Source organism: Cuculus canorus, chromosome 9 (genome assembly GCF_017976375.1).
Source record: "Cuculus canorus isolate bCucCan1 chromosome 9, bCucCan1.pri, whole genome shotgun sequence".
Classification (NCBI taxonomy): Eukaryota; Metazoa; Chordata; class Aves; order Cuculiformes; family Cuculidae; genus Cuculus; species Cuculus canorus.
The window spans coordinates 26,889,050-26,906,157 of record NC_071409.1 but is presented as its reverse complement, the minus strand read 5'-3'; the positions used below and the strand labels follow the sequence as shown (position 1 = coordinate 26,906,157).

At 53.6% G+C, this 17,108-nt stretch overlaps 1 protein-coding gene across 1 annotated transcript; it reads right to left on the bottom strand.

The window, feature by feature from the left end:
* Window positions 1–613: 613 nt before the first annotated feature.
* SENP2 (SUMO specific peptidase 2) lies at window positions 614–13,941 on the bottom strand. The gene is made up of 17 exons (XM_054074979.1): window positions 13,838–13,941; window positions 11,976–12,025; window positions 11,389–11,522; window positions 10,439–10,508; window positions 9,856–9,934; window positions 8,941–9,067; window positions 8,090–8,157; window positions 7,265–7,362; window positions 6,196–6,253; window positions 6,015–6,066; window positions 5,206–5,331; window positions 3,887–4,018; window positions 3,558–3,761; window positions 3,351–3,430; window positions 3,101–3,185; window positions 1,894–1,989; window positions 614–1,295 (listed from the first exon to the last, which is right to left on the bottom strand). The coding sequence occupies exons 1-17, from the start codon at window positions 13,891–13,893 to the stop codon at window positions 1,233–1,235; spliced, it is 1,578 nt and encodes a 525-aa protein (XP_053930954.1). The 5' UTR covers window positions 13,894–13,941; the 3' UTR covers window positions 614–1,232.
* Window positions 13,942–17,108: the final 3,167 nt, after the last annotated feature.

Genomic DNA, 17,108 nt, shown 5'->3' with positions numbered 1-17,108 from the left:
TGGGTTGTGCTTGGTGGGAAGTGGACCATGAGCCAGCCGTGCCCTGGCAGCCAAAAGGGCAACTGGGACCTGGGGTGCATCCAGCACAGCATCACCAGCCGGGCAAGGAGGGGACTGTTCCGCTGTGGGGTGGCCCCACGCTGAGCATTGGGTGCAGTCCTTCATCACCTGTCCCTTGGGAGCAGTGCTCAGCACCCACCTCCCCACACCCTCCTTTCCGGGAGCTGCAGACAGTGATGAGGTCTCCTCTCAGCCCCCTTTTCTCCAGGCTGAACACCCCCAGGGCCCTCAGCCGCCTCTCAGAACCCCTCTTCTCCAGCCCCTTCCCCAGCTCTGTTCCCTTCTCTCCAGCCCCTCAATGTCCTTCTCGGAGTGAGGGGCCCAAGATGAAGACACAGATGTGCTCCAGTCCCACCAGGGCTGCACCTGCCCGCTGCCCCTTCAGGACCCTCTCACAGCCCCCGAGAGGCTTTCGTGCTCCCATGGTTCAGCCGGGCTCGAGTCTTCCTTGCAGGCTGCAAATGAGCTGGACCCCCCTCCATCCCCCCCCGCAATTCAAACACCCCCCCCCCGGAGCTTCGTTACCGGACAAAGGCTCCTTCCAGAAAGGCTCTTTAACAATTTAAATATTTATTGTAATAAACCCAAAATAAATAACTTCTCTTTTCACATTAGATAAATTCCCCGGAGACAGAAAAAACACCACAAAACAAAACCCCAGCTACGTGGGCTTCAGCGTGGATTTGTTACAAATCAGAAGATGGCAAGTGCTTGCTTTCTAGGGTGTCCTCAGCGAAACCGCAACAGAAGGTCATCACAAATCCAGTTTTTAGGAATCAAGTAGATCGTAGCCATCCCGGGAACAGAGGGAACTCTCCTTGAGGAGCCAAGCACAGAGCCCAGATCAGCTCAGCTAACGCAGGGGTTGTCACACTGCGGGTGAGAGTCCTGTTTGTATGTAACGTGGCCACGTGTGCTGCATCTCAGTGACGGAGGCTGACAGTGTTGGCTCTTCCCCGTCACAGCCATCTTCCCGGTTGTGTGGTGTCAGGTGCCTTCGCTAACATCAATGAGAGTTACTGCCTCCCTAACCAGGAATCCACCCCCCCTCTTAACCACTACTTCATAGCCTAAAGAGGAAAATTTGTGTGCCTACTACCTATCCAAACAATAACTAAACGCCCTCTCGGTCACCCTGAGGCGATCACAGTGTTGCTCTCATAGTGCATCTCTCACAGCAGCTGCTGGTGGATTATCTCCCACACCATTTTCTTGCGGAAGTAAGGCATGTTATTCTGGCAAGAGAAGGAAAAGCCATTAAATATGAAGTTGAGGCAGAAAATAGACACAAACATCCAAGATGGGGAAAGCCTCTTCTTCAGACTTCTCCAGAAGACATAAGGGCCAGGTATCCCAAACCCACCGGCTGTGCATGTAGTGAAGTAAGAAGCAGACAGCAGATGCAAGGATGGAGAACACAGCTCTGCCCTTCTGAGGCCCCTGTGAAGCTCCAACCCCAGCAACCATGCACCAACACCAAAGCGAGGGATAGAACCTCAGTCCCTGCTCCAAGCACAATCGGCAGCTGGGAACCCGAGGGAATGGCAGGAAGATGCCCGGGGAGGGTTAGGTTGGGCATGAGGAGAAGGTTCTTCCCCCAGAGGGTGGTGGAGCCCTGGAACAGCTCCCAGGGAAGCAGTCACAGTGTCGAGCCTGACAGCATTCCAGCAGCATTTGTCCAATGCCTTCAGCCCCATAGGGGCTGTCCTGTGCAGGAGCTGGACTCAAAGCCTTGTGGGTCCCTTCCAGCTCAGGACAGTCTCTGATTCTGTAACTTCCCTGGCTCTTGTACCTGAGCAAAGACATCTGGAGCTGTTTCTAACCCTCACTCACCTGTGTAAAGCTTAATGGTTTGTCTCTGGCAATGTAATCTGCATACTTGCAGACAAACACCCCGCAGTCGCTTACATTCCATTGCTGAGGGATCTCCTAGAGAATGCAAAGAAGCAGAATTTTCCAGTACCATAAAAGAGAAGCAGTTTGGAAGCAGCACATGTTACCCATCCTAACACTACACTAACAGACACAGGACAATCCATTCACCATCCCACAACTCAAGGAATAGACCTGATTTTCACACATCCTCTCTCCTCTCCACTCCTTTCACTCAGGGGTTACAATCCAAGTTCTTGGCAGGCTGATAGGGAAGAGCAGCCTCCTAAGAAAGACATCCTCCCTGTGAGGTGGCTGGAGGTTTGCACAGGATTGTGGTTCTTGAGTCTTTAGGCAGTGCTTTTTGCCACTAACTCGTAACCACAGAACAGTTTAGGTTGGAAGGGACCTCAAAGCCCATCCAGTCCCACCCCCTGCCACGGGCAGGGACACCTCCCACTGGATCAGGGGCTCCAAGCCCCATCCAACCTGGCCTGGAACCCCTCCAGGGATGGGGCAGCCCCCACTGCTCTGGGTAACAGCCTCACCGCCCTCATCGTGAACAATTTGGACTGGACATTAGGAAAGAAATCTTCCCCTTTCCAATTTAAAGCCATTCCCCTTCAACCTATCACTCCATGCTCTTGGTAAGCCCCCCCCCCAGTTTTCCTGGAGCCTCGTTCAGGGAAATGCCCACTCAACCCTCTGCTTCGTCACACACCAGGACTTGTGCTCCAAACAAGAATAAGTATCCCAAATTGCAAACCAATTTCCAAAGCCTGTGTTCTCCATCAAGAGCTAAACAGATTAAGTTTGTCTTGCCACGTGGGGGTAAAGTCAGATTCACCTGAACATGGCAGACTAATTAAAAAAAATGAAGCATGCAGCCAGCAAGGAGAGGCCACGCTAACAGATCTCATCCCAGGTTGGATGGCGCTTTGAGTAACCTGGTCCCATGGCAGGGCACTGGGAGTGGAACTGGATGGGATTTAAGGTCCCTTCTGACCCAAACCATTCTGTGACTCCATGGTTTCCTGGGTCACCTGCAGCCTAAGGTGGCACCGTAAGAAAAGGAGATGCTTAAACCTTGGATTTAGCGAGCTGTCAAGACCTTCTCAAGACAAGGAGTTGGGAGTTCACATTTCAGATCCCAGTAGTGCTCACTTACATGTGAAGTCATGTTGTGAAGTGTCCACTCTGAACGAATCAGCTTCAGTTGCCTTTTTGCCTGGGCTTCTTCTTGCAGATAGTTACTGTTGAAAACAAATCAAAATCATTCTTTGTCTCCAAAATGTAGATCAACAAAACCAGAGCTGCTGTAGGATCCTGGGGAGGTGAGCAATGGGCCAGCCAAGTGTCAGAGCATCCTTACAGCAGCTGATTTAAGGCTTTCCGGCAGTGCCTGAGCAGTTACTTACAACACAATGTCACAGATTTTGCTCCCGCGAAGTGCCACGGAATCGAAGTATCTGATGGACTTCTGTCTCATGTCTATGACCTGTGATGACAAGGGGACTGTCAGTCAAAGCACAAACTTCTGCCGCACACACCCCAAAATCGACATGGCTTTTCTCGCCAGTTTTCTCTCCCCACCCAATTCCAAATGAAAAGCCAGTTTGACTCACCGCCAGAGTCCAATGGCTTTTCTGGTAGACGGGGACTAAGACTATGTCCTGCCTGAAGATATCCACACCTTTGGTCCATCTCTCCACTGCTGCATAGCCCCCGGAAATTAGTTTGCGATAAAAGAAAGTAGTAAAAGCATAGACTACCGGATATTTTTCCTTCTTACTCCTTTCCATCACAAGATACATGTAGAAATTAATGATCTGTACCATAAAGAATAAACTTGAGATGTAAAACAAGACACTAGCTTAACAAAACAATGCTTAGCAACAAGGGCCATGAGGCCTCTTGCCAAATGAGGACATCATCATGCTGCAGCCAGTTTTACCTGATCATTGAGCCAGTTATATTTCTGCAGTGTGCGGATGTCATCACGAGTGATGTTTATTTTGAAGGCACTGCTCACGATGTCATTTGGCTCCCCATTGTCAAATACAGCATTGATCTCTCTCTCCATATCCTGAAACAAACAATCAAATGGGGAAGGACTCATGAAATGGAGTAATAAGCACGCTAACAAGCTTTCACCTGCAAGAAAGTCTGCAATGAAGCTCAGGTACCAGCTTATTGCTAAGCTACTAATAGCACTTCATTGTCGGTTCAGCATCCCAACTTTGAACTTCACGGCCCAGCTTTGCTCCACAAAGGAAGCCGATATCCAACATGTGGACACCAGATACACTAAAGCAGCTGAAATATTAACAGAAGTAGAGCAAACTCCTTTCCCATGCGATGCTGCAGCCCTCGCCGTAAGCAAGGGAAACTGAGGCAGCTACACTGGAGTCAGACAACCAGGAGTCCAGGCTGTGCATTTGACTGACTCCGAGATGGCTGCTGCCATCTGCGTAAGGAATGCAAATAAACCACTAGGTCTCCTTCTTGGTTGACTCTGGGCTGGCAAATTAAGCACAACACCTGGTTTCCCTTGTACTGAGCAGTCTTCGTAAACCCTTGGAAAGGAAGTGCCCTTGGAAAGGACAAGTTAGCCTTTGCCTTTCTTCTCAACAGGCAAAACCAGAGGTGCTCAATTAGATCAGCACAACTGCAACTCTGAAGAATAAAAGCAGCCAAAATTCAGGCAAGCAGGGGAACCTGGACTCCCACTCCCTGTTGAACAGTGTAACTAAGTTAATTCTTGCAGTGTTCAGCAGGCACCCGGGGCTCTGCGGGGTCCTGAGGACCCACCCGCGGCTCCACGGGACGCTGAGGCTGCACACAAGGTGCTCAGGTGCCCCCCAAGCAGTGCAGTGCTATGGATCAGCCAAAGTTGTTTCTCAGGTTCCACCACCACAGTAGGACAGGGCAAAATCCTGCTAAGAGGCTCTGCCTCCTAACCAGGTGAATCAGGTTAGCGCTGCTGTGTTGTTAAGCCTGGCCTAACTTTCATCCTGGTAGCAGAAGCCCCACAAACTCTCAGGTGAGCCCAACTGAAGGAGCACATGCAGCATATTAAGTCCTTAAAAATCAGCTTTACTGCTGACACTGCTGACACTTGCACTGTGAAGTCCCAGCTGCAGATATGCGTAACAGGTTAAATGCAAAGCCTTAAGATTCCAAAAAGCTTTATGAGCGACCTATACTAAATGGAGTTTGTTGCAGCTGTTTTACAGCTCCGTGTCCTGTCTAACAGACTGTCAGCTATGGTACCTCTGTGATTGGAGGAATCTCGGGTGCTGTTCTGCCCAAGCTTGAGTGTATCTTTGCATCCACACCAAAGACGAATAATGGTCTGGGCGGAACAGATGAGCCATCTCCTGAGGCTCCATTCTGTTTCTGTTGGGCAAAAGGACATGAAGTGAGCAAGGAAACACAGATTTTTGCTAGGTGATAGTGCAGAAAATCTTGCCAATGTATAAAACTGGAAGGGTTTTTGTACACACATCCAACCAGCAAGCTGAAAAGTTACTTTTTATTGCTGAGTGCATTCCAACCATGCGGTGCTGCCCTCAAAGCTAAGCAGAGACAGGAGAGGCAACAAGTCAGTTCAGCATTAAGACCTCCAGCAGAGCCTCCGCATGTGGGTATCAAATTGAAATTGAGATTAACAGCTCTGATTTCCATGATTAAAACTTTGTGATCTCAATCCTGAGCAGAGATGAAAGTCAGAAATGTACAGCCAACCTGACAAAACAAGCCAGGACTAAAGATACTGCAGCCCGGCTTTGCAGGCTGACTATCTGTGTGCAAGACTTCTAAGCTGCACCCAACACAGAAAGCAGGGAGAAGAGCAATGGCATAACATGGTGTGATCGTGATAGTCCAGAAACAAAACTAATGGCAGCAGGAACCCCTTGGTGATAGCGCTACTTCTCACAACATTACCGCTTTCCCTGGGCAAAACAACCTGGACCAACACGTTACCCACTCAGCAATACACGAGTGAGGACAGCAAGCATTTCTGATTACAAATAGCTGTATTGGCTTAAGAAGTGAACAAATGAATAACACAAGCTTACCGCTGCAACGTCAAGTTTCCCTGGCTTTCCCTGCTCCTTAGTGTTTTTCTCCCTGCGAGGAAAGGGGGAGAAAAAGAGAGAGGAGTGAGCTGCCTATTCATACTGTCCCATGGAATTGTTCTGGATAAGAGATGCATACAGAGCTAAATGACATAAGAACAGTGATTACAAGAGACTCTACCTGGTCATATCAGCCCTCAGAGGCACCTGTGAGCTGCAAGCATCTCCATCTTCGCCACCTGCACAGAAAAGCAGTCATATGAGAACAAGAAGCCAGCTTTCATTTACCATCAGCTGCCCAAAGCACTCGCTTTCTGGGTGACAAATACAAAAAAAAACTTGTAATGACGACTGCACGGTCAGGAAGTTGAAACTTGAGCAGTTTCATAGCGTATCATAGAATTGTTTGGTTGGAAAAGACCTTTGAGATTGTCAAATCCAACCCATACCTGTCCACTCCTCAACCAGATCCCCGAGCACCTCATCTCTGAGCAGCCTGATCCAGCGGGAGGTGTCCCTGCCCATGGCAGGGGATGGGACTGGATGGGCTTTGAGGTCCCTTCCAACCCAAACCATTCCACAGTGCTGGTGCCAAAGTAAGCTGCTAGTCAGCAAACCAGTTTAACTAGCCCACTCTGCAGAATGGAACTCCTTCAGGAGTTACCCATCTTCAACTCGCTAACCGTATCTGTCGTGGTACCGTGCAGTTAGCTGACGTGGTTCCGAAGCTCTGCTGTCACAGAAATAGCCCCGCACAGCACTAGAGATGGATTAAAGGCTGACAACCCCAGGTCAAGCAAGGGGTGCCTGAGGACGTGCAGCAATATAGCGCCCTCCGCCGCGGCCAACAGCCAGGCGCTACGACATTCTGCACGGGGCAGAGTCACATCTGCAGCCGCAAGCATCGCTGGTACAGTAATTGTCTTGAGGGTCATTTTAAACACAGTTTTTCAGTACAACAAAACCCTTCCAAAGGCATTTTAGCCAACAGCTACTGTTGGGGGTGGTGCTGTCCCCCTTTTTCTTTCCCTTTCTTCCCAGAGCCAGCTCACTCTATTCCAACAACTGACAGAAGCTACACCAGCACAAATACGTTTGCCGATGCAGATTTCCTTATAAACAGACATCGCACACCAGCACGGACAAATCTCTTCAGCACAATCTACACTCTCGAGACTTAAGGGAGCGGCCTATTTGGATTTGAAGTCTTCCTACACAGTGGAACAGGTATGAATCCTGAGGATACTCACCGGCCTTCTGTGGCACGCTCGGATAGAGGGTTCCTTCAAGTTTGCGTTCTTCCACGAGACTCGCAATCGGCACTGGCTGCTTCCCATAGACCTGATTGCTGTGGTGCAGCAAAAAAACAGAGAAGAAACACAATTCTCATTTAATCCCTCCTTGACAGAAACCCACCCTGTCTCGTACACTAACACCCTGTGTCGCACGCTGCTGTCATGACAAAATGCAAAGGGCATTTCCACAAGGAGGCAGCTCCCATTCAGAAGCTTCAGAATACTGCCAGCTCAGGCAGACTGAAGATACAGGAGTCAAATTTTCCCTCTCCAGAATTTCAGAAGAGACTAATTAATCATGGAATCGTTTGGGTTGGAAGGGATCTTAAAGCCCATCCAGTTCCACCTCCTGCCATGGGAAGGTTGCTTTGAGAACTGGAATTCTACTCGAGTGGGATTTTTCAGCTAAAGTGTACTGGAAAGGGAAAACCTCCTATAATTTGTGTGAGAATGATCGGGGAAGGTGATAAAAAACAGTGACATTTCTGGCATTCCCTGTGTTTACCTTAAGTTTCGCATTCTCAGATAAAACAGGATTCCTAACCTCATCAATTACAAAGAAGAGGAAGATAAACCCTGTTAATAAACCAGTGCTGATGGTCTTTTAAAGATCAGTTTACCCCAACACCTGCTCTGGGACTTTGTCCAGAACCTGGAGAGTAGGAAAGGTTGATCTCCCACTTCCAAGTACAACAGCTACAAAGTTACCACCAAAAAGTTCATGGTCATTTTTCCTATAATTATTTGAGGAAGCCTGTGGGCTGTAGAGGAGGAAGGCACCTGGGATTCTTCTCCTTCATCAGGTTCAGGAGCTGCTTGTATTTCTCCCTTTCTTCTTGCTTAACACCCTGGCAGAATGGAGAGAAAAAAAATGAACAGATTAGAACCACTGTATATGAAGCAAACATTTGTAATGCAGATACAGCGCGGGCTGCACAGACCATTCCCACATCACTGGCGCGTTATTCACATTTACTTTAGCAGGAACTCCCACACCTTCATTCTGTGCTAGCCCTGCTCTATAAACTTATTTCCTGCTAAAAACTCAAAATCCCTGCTGCGATTCTTTCCTCTGACAGGGGCCTCTTCTCTGAGAGGTGGTGGCTGCCCCATCCCTGGAGGGGTTCCAGGCCAGGTTGGATGGGGCTTGGAGCCCCTGATCCAGTGGGAGGTGTCCCTGCCCATGGCAGGGGTGGCACTGGGTGGGCTTTGAGGTCCCTTCCCACCCAAACCATTCTGTGATTCTGTGAAGGCTTATCAGGAACCGAGTGGGTTTTTTGCCTACTTTAAAGTTGCTGTGTAAAGATCACAGTTGAGCCAGGTTAAGGACAAAAGAATCAAACACCTCTGCAACAAATGTACTCTACAAACAAGGCGGAACAGCTCTGCTTAGAAGAGAAACTGCCTGGAGGATCCTCCCGCAGTGCACCCTTTCCACAAAAATGGGTTACAACTCAACCTTTTGGCAACTTCCAAGATTTGGTGCACGTAAAGGCAAATAAAGTGCTACACACCGATTTTCCCACAGCATTCCTTCAACTCCATAAACTATACCCACTGGGCTGCTACCAGCAGCCACTTGGGTGTTTACACATGGCTTGTTGTCTTTTCCTTTCAAAAGGCACCTTTACCTCTTCAGCAGTACAGAAGAGCCTTCCCATCTTGCTGACTTCCGAAGCTGCGGATGTTGGCACCGCGTGCTCCTTAATGGGTGGCCTCGGAGCCAGCTTGACATGGGCGGTGCCATTCCCGTTGGCACTGAAAAGAGCGACCACAAAAGACACCATATCAGAAAAAACTCCAATACACGCCTCTGACTCAAGCGCCACCACCACTTAGCACACGCAGGGCAGGAATAGGATGAGGGCAATGGTTTTAAGCTGAAAGAGGGGAGACAGAGATGAGATCTGAGCGAGAAATATTTTCCTGTGAGGGTGGGGAGGCCCTGGCCCAGGGTGCCCAGAGCAGTGGTGGCTGCCCCAACCCTGGAGGGGTTCCAGGCCAGGTTGGATGGGGCTTGGAGCCCCTGAGCCAGTGGGAGGGGTCCCTGCCCATGGCAGGGGTGGCACTGGATGGGCTTTGAGGCGCCTTTTAACCCAAACCACTCTGTGATTCTACGATTCCCTCCCTTCAGAAGGAGACCCCTCTGAGCGCCCTCTTCTCCAGGTTGAACAGAAGACAAGGTTATTGAGGTTTTTGATCTTATAAAAGATCAACTTATTTTTTTATTTCAAATTAACTACTTAGGACCTTTTCACAAGCATTTCTGGTCTCAGCCTCTTCTCAAGTTCAACAGTTCCTCCTACCAGAGGCCTTTAATGTTTACCTAATCTCTTGTACCTATGAATGTCTGGATGTAAAGGAAAAGTTGGACATTGTCTAGGGGGAAGAAGCAGCTGGAGACCTCTCTTAGTACAGCAGCCTGGAAGAGTTCCAGAACAGCTTGGAAAACCACCACTATGTGGGGCAACACAGAGGAAGCTGAAGAATGAGAGTGAAAGTACACATGTCAGAGAAGAAGTCAAAGCAAACAGAAGAGTTTTTACCTCAGACGTGAAACCGGCTTGTGATAAAGGGTCAGTGTTTCCTTATTCAAGCAAGTACTGGTTCCATAAGGCATTTTATCTACAAGAGAAGAGCATAAGCTATCAGTAACTATAAAAGGAAACTGTTTGCTGTAAGAAGCTTCACCATAGGTAAATTATTTTTGTTGTTTATATCATAATAGCAGTTGTGTTATGTTACTTTTCTTATTTTCATATTAGCAACCACAAAGTTGTGCACATAAAGTATCGCCAGCCAAACCTTCTCCCCCGCCACCCCCCCCAAAAAAAGTTATTAGGATCTACAAGCTAAAATTAGTGTTTAAAACAATTTCTTCTGGCAAGCCAATGGTGGACACAGCAGAACTGCAGCACTGCCCCCAAGGCAGCTCTTGCTCTGAGATGATGAGATAAACACCCCAGTCCAGAGGCAACGTAAGGATGCAGGGAAGCAGAGGTCACACTCAAGCATTCCCAGAGGCGACCTAGATGTTGTGACTTCAACACTCTAAGCCCGGGGTGGAGCTGCACCCCAAACACAGCAGGGTGAAAAAGAAATGACTTAAGTGTGCAACGTCAGCCTTACCAGATTCCAGTATTCCTATCCCAGAAACTCTTCGTTTCTTAGCCGGAGGTTCATAATAAACGGACTGATCCTGAAGTAAAAACAAAAAAAAAAATTACCAATGTGAGTATAAACTGAACGTGAATCCAATCAAACAAACTCCCTGGAATTTGGTCAGCTCTGTCACGACCTGGGCACCGTGATTTGGCAGTTCAGGTTGTAGCAGAATTCAAGTCTTAGGAGGAACTCTGAGAAGTACGCTTGATTTTTTTAATACCAGCTCTCACACATGCAGTGATTAAAAGAACACAAGCTCGTGGCTGCCCCCTCCCCGGGGGTGTTCCAGGCCAGATTGGATGGGGCTTTGATCCAGTGGGAGGTGTCCCTGCCCGGGGCAGGGGACAGAACTGGATGGGCTTTAAGGTCCCTTCCAACCCAAACCATTCTAGGACTCTTACTGCCGAGTTCTCCTAAACACGCTAAAGCGCGGCAGTTTAGCCCTTGAAGTATATTTTATATAAATAGGAGCCAATGACTCTCTCAGGAATAAACAATTAGAGGGCGACAGTTTATTCCTCTTATGGGGCAATAAGAAAAGTAACGTTACACCTTTGAACCAGACTAGAGCCAAGCAGTTCATGACTCATTTTTACAGATTCATAGTCCTACAGGACTCCTCTCCCAGACTGGTGGGTAACAACCCAGCACAAAGAAGTTTATCCAGAGGAAGCATCCAGTTTTCTCTCGCACTGCAATGCATTTTAATTACCTAACTACAAGCTGCAAGTGCTAGAGCAGAGCAGGCAAACCTGAGTAAGGCAAACCCCCCCCACAAGAGCTGCCTGCTACAAACGGGAAAGAGCCGACAGCCATACAGGCTCAGAACAGGCCCAACTTCACGATACATTAGGGAGAGCTGCTTTCTCTTCCCTCTTGCACAGATTCCACCCACGCTGAAAACCCTCACTCACCTCCGCTGCAGACTCTGCAGTGGGAGCGGCATTGCTGACTGGAGCCTTTCGGCCCTCACTTCTTGCCTTGGATGGCAAGTCCTTCGCAGCAACACCTTTGCCAACTTTTTTGTCACGCTCAACAATAGCGTAATCTAAAAAACAAAGGCAGGCAACGTAAGAACATGATTTAAAAGGGGACTAGGATTTCTATTTGCATTAAAGCCCATCTCCTTATTCCACCTACCGCAGTGTAACCCACTGCAAGTTACACACCCTTCCACTACAGCAGTTGGTGGCGATATAAGCTGGGAAGGGGCTCTGGATCAGGGCGGGCAGGGATAGGATGGGGGGGAACGATTTTAAGTTGAAATAGGGGAGATTGAGATGAGAACTTAGGGAGAAATGTTTTCCTGTCAGGGTGGGAAGGCCCTGGCCCAGGTCACCCAGTGGGATTGGAATTGGCTACATAGGTATCCACAAGGGAAGAAGGGCTTGAAAAGCCACTGTTTCAGCAATAACACTGAAGTACAAAAGCCAGAGTTCCCTACAGTACAGGAAACCTAAGGAAAATGGGGCACATTAAGTCCTCGTGTCACATGCAGTACCTGCTCTTGTCTTCTTTGCTGGAGGCTCGTCAGGATTGTCCGACGGAGCGCTGAGGAAAAAACACAGAACACTGTTTCACAACTGCATGGAAGCTTCTACCAGGCTGGCTGCCCTCCCCAGTGCGACGCTTGCACAGCGAGGTTCCGTATCCCCAGGGTCTCCCCTCCGTGCACCCCGGATCATCCCAGACACACGCACCGCTGCCACACTGAGCCTCTCCCATCCACACCCTCTGCTCACAGAGAGCCAGTTATCCCACGAGAGCGTATCAGGCCTCTTTCTCTCGTTCTGTTAATGCTTCTTAATGTTTTATATTCGCTCCTATCACCAGTTGCTGGGGTTAATGTGGGAAGTTTTCCTCTTTCCTCAAGGAAAGCAGCATGCCAGAGATCACTGCGCCACTGAGGTGTGTGGCAAAGAAAACTCTAAGTAGGACAGGAACTAAAAAGTGGGAAAGCAACTCCTTCCTGCACCCACCAGCTGGAATATCTCCCTGCTAAGCGAGCGCTCGTGAATGAGCTCTTGAAACCACTCTCAGCTGCACCCTCTCCTGCTAAGCACACGTCCCAGCATTCCACCAGTGGGAAGCAAGGATAAAACCTACTAAAACTACTTTGGGTGCAGAGCACAAAGGTTGCTCCTGGTTTTATTTGTTCAAGAACACCAGGACAGACCACAATGATCCTTTGAAGAATCCTTTGGTCTTTCTTACACAAAATAATGTCTTTTATACCATTAATGCTCCTAAATCCCACTGGTATCATCACTTTGGAGCATAAAAAGGTGCTGATAGCTTTCATATCACCAAAAGAATATTTGCTATTAAAGTCAGGCAGAAAATACTGGGGGTCAGTGTTAAAGGCAAATATATCCCTACGAAAATTTATTCTTACTCAGCATATTCGATATTTCAGAAGGTAAAACCAAAGAAGGTAAAATACTCATCTCCCCCTGCTCAGTTTCTAGCACGGGCACACTAATTCTGAGGTGCTCCTCAGTGAAGGCTTTGCAGCTGCAGGGATAAAGCACAATTCAGCCTCCCCTGGGCTATACCCAGAGATAAGCACAGCTGAAACACAGGACTGCAGCTACGATAACTCCTTTTGAGTTTGAGTCACTCTTCTCCAGCTTTAGCACAGAGGGATAGAAGTGACATGCATGGAGATGGCTTAGCTGCCTGTCACCGGGAGCTCTGGGGCACCAACAGTGGGAACGCTTCCTTCCACTCCACCTACGCACCACATCCTCATGCCTGATTTTCCTCCATCCAGTGCATCCCAACATGCATATCATAGAATCATGGGATGGTTTGGGTTGGAAGGGCCCCCAAAACCCATCCAGTCCCACCTCTGCCACGGGCAGGGACACCTCCCACTGGATCAGGGGCTCCAAGCCCCATCCAACCTGGCCTGGAACCCCTCCAGGGATGGGGCAGCCACCCCTGCTCTGGGCACCCTGGGCCAGGGCCTCCCCACCCTCACAGTAAAACATTTCTCCCTAAGATCCCATCTCCATCTCCCTGCTTTCCGCTCAAACCCGTTCTCCTCGTCCCTTCCCTGCCCTTCCTTAGAAAGAGACCTGGAGCCCCTTCCAGCGCTGGAAGCTGCTCTAAAGTCTCCCACAGCCTTCTCCTCTCCAGGCTGAGCAGCCCCAGCTCCCCCGGCCCGTCCCCACAGCAGAGGGGCTCCAGCCCTCGGGTCATCCCCGTGGCCTCCCCGGACCCTCTCCAACCCTCACACACTCTCTGCTCCCTCCCCGCCTCTCCCCAACCGCAGACCCGAGGGGGCGGCGGGGCAGGGCCGGCTCCGGGCCCCCCCGAGCGGCTGCGGCCCCAGGGCGGCGCTGGCCGGGCGGTGCTGACCTGCGGCGGGCGGCGGGCAGGAGGAGGCCGAGGGCCGCCAGCAGCCATTGGTACATAGGCCCCGGCGGCCGGAAGAGCGCCCGGCGCGCGCCGCGCGGGGCCCGCCCCCCGCCGCCCCCGGGGCGCCGCTATTGGCCCGCGCCACCGCCCCTCGGCGCGCAGAGCCCCGCCCCCGCGCCGCTCCGCCGTCCTATTGGCTGCCGAGGCCCCCCCCCCCCCCCCCCTCCGGCGCCGCACGCCCCTTAGGCCCCGCCCCTCGCCCACCGGCCACGCCTCCCCGCACTACAGCCACGCCCCCGTCCCTCACCGACCGGCCACGCCCCTTCACTCCTAGGACGCGCCCCCTCAGTCATCGGCCACGCCCCTTAGCTAACCACCCCTCCATGAACACGCCCCCTTGTAGACCACGCCCCCTTACTAACCACCCCATTAAACACGCCCCCTTATAGACCACGCCCCCTTATCTAACCACCCCTCCATGAACACGCCCCCTTATAGACCATTCACCCTTCTTAACCAGGGGATCTCCTGCCGGTCCCCCCCTCGCCCTTCCCATCCCCTCTCCCTCTCCTCCCCGTCCCCTTCCTGCCCCGCTCCCACATCCCGCGCGGGCTCTGCCCGCTCCGCCCGCCGCTCCGCACCGCCGAGGGGAGAGCTCTGGGCGGCGGGAATGCGGGCGGGGATGCACGCAGGGATGCGGGTGCGATCAGGGACGCGGGCAGGGGTGCAGACAGGGTGCCGGCGGGGATGCCGGCGGGGATGTGGGCAGGGCTGCAAAGAGGGTGCCGGCAGGGGTGCGGGATGCAGGAAGGAATGCGTGCCATGCATGCGGTTGCGGGCAGGGACGCGGACAGGGATGCTAAGAGGGTGCCGGCAGGGATGCGGGTGCAGGCAGGCATGCGGTAGGGTGCGGGCTGCGGGCAGGTGCGGATTCCCCCGGGGCAGTACAGCCCATCCCGGTTCCTCCCTCCGCCCCCGAGCACTGTCAGGGGCTCTCCCCGTCCTCCCCGCGCTCTCCCCGCCCTTACCCGGGGCTCCCCGCCGCCGCTGCCCGGCGCTTCACGCCCCGCATCCCGCCGCGCATCTGGCCCGCTGCCGCCAGAGCGTCCGCTCGGCTGTGGCCGCGTTGCCAGGACACCCCGAACCCCAACATTCCGCCCAACGGTCGCGACCCCCGCGCGCGGGACCCCGCGAGGGGGTGGGAACGGGACACCTGAAACTGGGGGGGGGGGGGGGGGGGGGGGGGTTGGGGGGGCACCCTGAGCGCTAATTTAGGGTTTTAATTAGCGCTTCGGGGGTTCGGCCGTCGAGGGTGGCTGAGCCCTGGGCACGGAGGGAGATGGGGATGCGGGATGCGGTCAGGGATGCGGGATGCAGTCAGGGATGAGGGATGCTGGCAGGGATACGGGCAGCGATGCAGAGAGGGTTGCGGGCAGCGATGCAGAGAGGGTTGCGGGCAGCGGGATGCAGGGATGCCGGTGCCGGCAGGGATGCGGGTGCAGGCAGGCATGCGGTAGGGTGCGGGCTGCGGGCAGGTGCGGGCTCCCCCGGGGCGGCACAGCCCATCCCGGTCCCTCCCTCCGCCCCCGAGCCCTGTCAGGGGCTCTCCCCGTCCTCCCCGCGCTCTCCCCGCCCTTACCCGGGGCTCCCCGCCGCCGCTGCCCGGCGCTTCACGCCCCGCATCCCGCCGCGCATCTGGCCCGCTGCCGCCAGAGCGTCCGCTCGGCTGTGGCCGCGTTGCCAGGACACCCCGAACCCCAACATTCCACCCAACGGTTGCTAACCCCGCGCGCGGGACCCCGCGAGGGGGTGGGAACGGGACACCTGAACCTGGGGGGGGGGGGGGGGGGGGACGGGACACCCTGAGCGCTAATTTAGGGTTTTAATTAGAGCTTCGGGGGTTCGGCCGTCGAGGGTGGCTGAACCCTGGGCACGGAGGGAGATGGGGATGCGGGATGTGGTCAGGGATACGGGATGCTGGCAGGGATGAGGGATGCTGGCAGGGATGCGGTCAGGGATGAAGGATGTGGGCAGGGATACGGGCAGCGATGCAGAGAGGGTTGCGGGCAGCGGGATGCAGGGATGCCGGTGCCGGCAGGGATGCGGGTGCAGGCAGGCATGCGGTAGGGTGCGGGCTGCGGGCAGGTGCGGATTCCCCCGGGGCAGTACAGCCCATCCCGGTTCCTCCCTCCGCCCCCGAGCACTGTCAGGGGCTCTCCCCGTCCTCCCCGCGCTCTCCCCGCCCTTACCCGGGGCTCCCCGCCGCCGCTGCCCGGCGCTTCACGCCCCGCATCCCGCCGCGCATCTGGCCCGCTGCCGCCAGAGCGTCCGCTCGGCTGTGGCCGCGTTGCCAGGACACCCCGAACCCCAACATTCCACCCAACGGTTGCTAACCCCGCGCGCGGGACCCCGCGAGGGGATGGGAACGGGACACCTGAACCGGGGCGGGGGGGACGGGGGGAGACACCCTGAGCGCTAATTTAGGGGTTTAATTAGAGCTTCGGGGGTTCGGCCGTCGAGGGTGGCTGAGCCCTGGGCACGGAGGGAGATGGGGATGCGGGATGCGGTCAGGGATGCGGGATGCAGTCAGGGATGAGGGATGCTGGCAGGGATACGGGCAGCGATGCGGAGAGGGTTGCGGGCAGCGATGCAGAGAGGGGTGAGGGCTCTGTGCAGGAATAAGGCGTGCGGGATGCATTCGGTGATAAGGGATGCAGAAAGGCATGCGGGTGCAGGCAGGGATGCGAAGAGGGATGAGGGATGTGGGTGGGATGCGGAGCGCAGGCAGGGATGTGGGCAGGGATCCAGGATGTGGGTAGGGATGCTGGTGCAGGCAGGGATGCGGACAGGAATGCGGGTGCAGGCAAGGATGCGGGATCAGGCAGGGATGCGGACACGGTTGCAGAGTGCGGGCAGCGATTCCTGGTATCAGAAGGGATGCGGGCAGAGATACAGGGCTGTGGGCAGGGTGCGGAATGCGGGCGGGGATGCGGGCAGGGATGCGGGATGCAGGCAGGGATGTGGGCAGCGTGCGGGCAAGGATGTTGGATGCGGGCAGAGTGCGGGGCGCCGCAGGGCCGGCAGGGGGCTCGCAGCCCCGCAGCGCTCTCCCGACTGCAGCCGCTGCCGGCGCTGTCTGTCCGTCTGTCCGTCTGTCCGTCTGCCCGTCTGCCTGTCTGCCCGTCTGCGGGCGGGAGGGGGCGCCGGGAGCTCGATCGCCAGTTTCGCTTACGTTAGCTGAGCTGATCTGGGCTCTGTGCTTGGCTCCTCG